We start from the raw sequence: 5,472 nt of genomic DNA, 5'->3' as shown, positions 1-5,472 counted from the left end.
ATTGATTTATTTATTTATTTATTTATATTTAAATTTATACCCTGCCCTACCCCGAAGGCTCAGGGAGTAATTTTTGTAGCAGTAGCAATTAACCTGAAAGGAAAGCAATAGCAATTAACCAGAAACAGACCAACCTCCCCAACCTTCATGGCAGCATAGCTGACAGTTATAAGAATGGCCCCTATGGTGCCGCCCTGGCTCTAATCTTTTTGGCCGCAAGGGCAGAAAGGGAGACGCTATAGGTTACAAACTCATCGGTATCTGATAACAAGAATACAATCTTCTCATTTTCAGAATATGCTTTTACAGTAAATAAAATTCCTGCCAAGAATTTGTCTCTGGGTATAGCGGGCAGGCTAAGATACAGTGAGGGAGGTTTTCAACGGCAAGCGAACCGCAAATACATCTACTGTGTTCTGTTGGAACTTGAAGAAATTGACCCTCCTACAATGTTGTGTGCATTGTTTGAAAACGCTGGGCAGTCAGAGACACCCTGAGGTTGTAGTTGGAAATATTATCTAGATAAGATGATCTAAAATGATCAGATTTGACAAATTTGTACCACGGAGCTGTTTTTGACTTTATGATAGCAGAGTGGTCTATCACAGTCACACGGGCCAGAAAATTCAGGGGGGAAGCATGGCTGTTAGCCCCGGAGCAAAGTAACGCGCGGCAGCCCGATCACACGTCCCGTCGAGGTCCCGTGGTTAGGCCGTTAAGTGTCGATCACACAGCTATCCTGCAGCGCAGCAAAGAAGCGGTGCAGCGCAATCACACCGGCAATCGCTAGGCGCCGCTTCCGTGGCAAACGGGAATTTTTTTCCATACCGAAGTTTGCGCATGCGCATTATCGTTTGTGGGCATCCTGTGGAGACTTACAAAAAAACCAACACATCCGGTGTGCGATGGGACATGGATGGGCACTGGATGCCATGGGATTCAAGCGGAAACGCGATCAGATGCCCGCCCTTGCCCCGCGTTTTCTGGAAACTAGTACATTGTATGTGGTATTTTTTAACTCTGCATCTTCGGCGAGAAGCCACGGGTTAGCCACGGTTGTACTATGCTTCCCAGATGTTGTGGTGTGATTGCGCGCCGAAAATCCTGCCTATCATCCGTGTCTTTAGAATGGCACCTTCTCCGTGTGAACAGGACCTGATTTGAATATCCATCCCCTGAGTTGGGAATTGTCGTCTGAGGCCCTGAGGTGGTCATCAGGTATGGTGTATCTACTAAGGATATGGCTAAAGGGATCAGAATGCATAGGGTCTTTTGTTAATGACGATCTAACAGATTGGTGGCTTAAAGAGTTAGATCGAGACAAATTGGTCTTCTTCCAGTATTTTATAATTGCAAGGTCAACCCTTGCTTTAATAGAAGGTAGACTCTAAGGCATTATACTGGTTTGAGGTCCCACCCCCACCCCAAACTCCACCCTCCACAGGCTCCACCTCCAAAATCTCCAGGAATCTCCCAACCCGGACCTGGCCGCCCTAGCTGTGATATATAGGGGGCACTGATGATTCTGTTTTCCTTACCAAAAATAGCCCCCTGAAGTTGCTATTCACTGCAGGGCAGAGAAGTTAGACAGGTGGGTACAATGTGGATACCTTTCTCTATAGTGTCACAGCTTTGGGGAGGGGTGACTTTGAAAGAGGAAGTAATTTTGGTGTAAAAACTAAAACGCCTTGCTTCTGGCACCACAACCCCAATCTCCTTTAAGTCCTCATTGCTGCTGTTTATTCTTGGGGTTAGGGGAACAGTGTGTGGTTAATGCATATTTTGATTTTCACAGGGGCAGACAGAAACTGTGGCTGACACAAATATACCTTCTGGACATTTCTTGGCAGAAGATGGTGGAAAGGAGGAAGCAAGCAGGGAATCAAAGGCTTCTTGTACTACCTCCTCTCTCTGATATAACTCTAAAACCAGGGGTCATTTCCTGCGGGAGCGCACAGGAGCGGAGCTCCGGCAGCAAGGAGCCCAGGGGGCGGGCACATGCCACAAGCCCCGCCCCTGCTCCCAGCAGCCCTCAGTCGGGCCACGAGGAGCAGGAAGCAGCCAGGTAAGTTGCAGAGCCCCCCCCGGCCCGCCTTCAGGTACAAGCTCTCCCTCCTCTGTGAGGGCAGATCTGTGCGTTCCCCCCCACAATAGCTAGCAATCCAAAACAGTCCAGCGGAGCCTTAGCGGTGGGTGTTGCCTTCTGACACACTTCTGATGATGTCAGGGGGTGTGGCATATGCAAATAAGTTATGGTAATGAGTTATGCTAATGAGCTCCTGCACCTCTTTTTCTACGAAATGACCCCTGTCTAAAACAGTTTTAAAGACATCAGTGTGTTGACAAACATCTTGTTCAATGGGAGAAACATACTTCTTAAATCCCACCCAGAAAGGCGATCTGCAGAAGCTTTGCATGATGGGTGAGGATCCGATTGTGCATGTGATCCATTCTTGCCTCTCCAGAGATGGGCGTGACTCCTGTTCCTTTATTTTCCATATTTTTATCTTACCTTACCAGAAGCTCTATATTATATCATTGGCTCTTTTCTAGGCCTTTCCTTTCCTCATTTCCCTGTGAGTTTCCTGGTCTTTTCTGTTGCTATCGATCATGTGATTATCATGAAAATCCTTCAAGCAAAATATTTTCCAGCCAGACTCCAAATCTGATCAAAGCCTCTTGGTGCTAATGCAAGTAAGTTTTCCTGACAGGCACAAAATGCTTTTGCAGAGAAGAGTGTGTTCCCATTAATGGCTAATTGGTCACCTTGGTGGCTTGATTAGATCAGCCCTTCTCCACTAATGCATGTGCACTAATTAAACTGGGACTGCTCTTCACGTACACCGTGAAATCAGTCAGCCCTTCTGCCTTTTTTGTGGTTGCTTTTAGCATCCACCTTCTCTCCCATGCAGAAACCTGTTGTGATTATTCAGCTGACTGGGAATCAGCATGTGGTAAAGGGATGGAGAGTTTGCATGCATTCAGCTACCCTTCACCTTGTTGGAAGTGGAGGACTGTACGCTGTCTCCTTTCTCAGGCTTCAGAGATGGCACCATGGATTTTGACAGATAGAGAGGTCAGGACACACACAGAGCATCCTTTCCTCCCTGCTATCTGATGATTAAATACTGGGTTCAAGACGCATTACAGTGAACAGCTCTACTTTATTAAGTGATTTCAGGAGCAAGACTGAAGACTCCAGGGCAACAGCCCTGTTTAAATAGCATGCAAAAACCACACCCAAACACACCCAACTCCCAACATAGGCTATTTACATAAAATTAGTTTCTCATTGGTCACTTCCAGAGTCCTGGTGCGCTATTGTTCTAGAGCTCCAAGCTCAGCCAGTCTTTGGTAGATAGTCCTGGAATGTTCCAGACCTAATACATAACACTGATACTATCCCTTTGAAATAGAAAGCTATTCTTAGGGGCAAGATTTCCTTCCTTCTCTCTCTCTCACACACACCAAGAAGGACCACAAACTCTCCATCTTTGTCCACCATGGATCCAGGCCATGCATTCTGCATCAGCATTCATCATAGCTAGTTAACTTTAATTGGGAAAACATCAATAAAGCTAGATATAAAATAATGATTTACAGTTGACAAGTTATAAGTTTATCACTCTGTATTCTGTATTCCGAAAGAATGTAAGTTGTTATGAGATAGAAACCTTATAGTATTATTTTTTCCTCTTCTTCTCTAAGTGAAGCAACCTATATTTGTGTATTATAATGTTGAATTCTGTATTCCTTTTGAAAAAGAATAAAAATTGTTTGGGGGGGAAAAAAAGAAAGAAAAAAATCATAGCTAGTTAGATTAGATTCTATCCCAGTCTCTCAGTCTGTACTATCTAGAATGTACTTCCTTGAATAAAGTACTCTTATTCGTTTGAAACTGACAAGTGGCTCGCTGTAACGATGTAACTTTGCTAGCACACACAGTACTGAGAAGCTGCCGCTGCGTGTAAGCCTCGTGCACTCTGCTACGTTACAGAGATTCCTGGCAGTACCATACCAATGAATCTAACACACCTATCTCCACCTAAAGGAAGAGGCTTTCTGCTCACCTGGGTTTCGCAGTCCAGCAGTCGAATGGACTTGTCATTCACTTGCAACAGCATCTCTTGTGCCCAGATCTTCTCTTTGGAGTTGAGCTGCTTGAGTTTCCTAATGGCATCATCCACTGTTACAATGGCCTCGCTTTTGTCCATGATGAAGGTTGCTAAGTGCTGGAATGGGGAAACACATAGTGGGAGAGTATAATAATAATCAGCAGGAGGCCATAAACCAACTTAACACAGCATGGCTTTTCCCCAAGGATCATGTGTTCATAAGTCATTACAATCATCATCTCGCACCTGCCTGCATGAAAACAGCAATACTAGAATAGGTAAAGGTAAAGGTTTCCCTTGCTCGAAAGCCAATCGAATCCAACTCTAGGGATGCGGTGCTCATCTCCGTTTCCAATCCAAAGAGCCAGCGCTGTCCGAAGACGTCTCCGTGGTCATGTGGCCGGCATGACTAGACGCCAAGGTGCATGGAACGCTGTTACCTTCCCCAACGAAGTGTTACCTATTTATCTTTCTTGCTTTCGAACTGCTAGGTTGGCAGGAGCTGGAACTAGAGACGGGAGCACACTCCATCATGCGGCACACTCGGGTCTCGAACTGCTGACCCACCGACATTCTGGCCTGCAGTTCAGCGTCTTAACCAAGTACAAACATAGCAGAGAAAAATGTTTCTTATTTTCCTGAACTCTCCTGAGATTTTTTCCTGTTTCATCACCACATGCAAGGAGTTAACAACTTCACATCATGAGACTGTTCCATTTATTACACAACTATAGGGAAAAGGTTGGTCACTGAAGGTACATTTGTCAACACTGGCTTTCCGATTAGTATATACAGGAAAGGGGACCAGCGATACTCGCAGGGGGGGGGGGAAGAGCTCCACACAGAGCAGGAGGAGGAGGAAGCAGCAGGTAAGCTCCCCCTCATCCCTGCCAATTCCCTCCCCGTCCCCGGTCTCTTCCACCACCACCACTCCTGGCTCAGGGGGCGAGGCCCGAGTGGCTGCCAGCTGCCAGGCCTCGCCGATTTCCCCCCCATCTCCTCCCCCCCGACTCTGGAAGCGAGGCCCAAGCGGCTTGCAGCCGCCGGCCCACCAAGCCTTCTCCCACCCTCCTGTCCCCTGTGGCGGCGGCGGCGAGGCAGTTCGCAGAGCATTTCCTGCGCATGCACAGGGAAAGTTCTTTTACTTTTTGAGTGATTTAAATATCCCCCCGATATTTTTTTCACCTTTTCAGATTTTTATGCACACCTGGGGACTGCCCCAAGTGTGCAGGAAAATCTCCCTGCCTCCCAGGTGCCCCTGATGTGCGGATTTAGATATCCACACGCAGGGGGCGCCTTCACTATTAGATATATAGATGATGTGGAATGGCCAACATCATTTTGCTGGGTGCATTTG

The 5,472-nt window shown here is 46.7% G+C and overlaps 1 protein-coding gene across 1 annotated transcript in view; it reads right to left on the bottom strand.

The window, feature by feature from the left end:
* Window positions 1-5,472, bottom strand: part of EPS8L2 (EPS8-like 2) — a 117,096-nt gene that overhangs the window by 49,854 nt on the left and 61,770 nt on the right. Inside the window, exon 4 of the mRNA XM_015416556.1 lies at window positions 4,071-4,232. Coding sequence (XP_015272042.1) covers window positions 4,071-4,232 — 162 coding nt within the window. The remainder of the gene's footprint in view (window positions 1-4,070; window positions 4,233-5,472) is intronic.

Source organism: Gekko japonicus, unplaced genomic scaffold, assembly GCF_001447785.1.
Source record: "Gekko japonicus isolate JY-2015 unplaced genomic scaffold, Gekko_japonicus_V1.1 scaffold3199, whole genome shotgun sequence".
NCBI classification, from domain to species: Eukaryota; Metazoa; Chordata; class Lepidosauria; order Squamata; family Gekkonidae; genus Gekko; species Gekko japonicus.
Note: the sequence above shows the minus strand (reverse complement) of the source record. Positions and strands in the feature narration are given on the sequence as shown.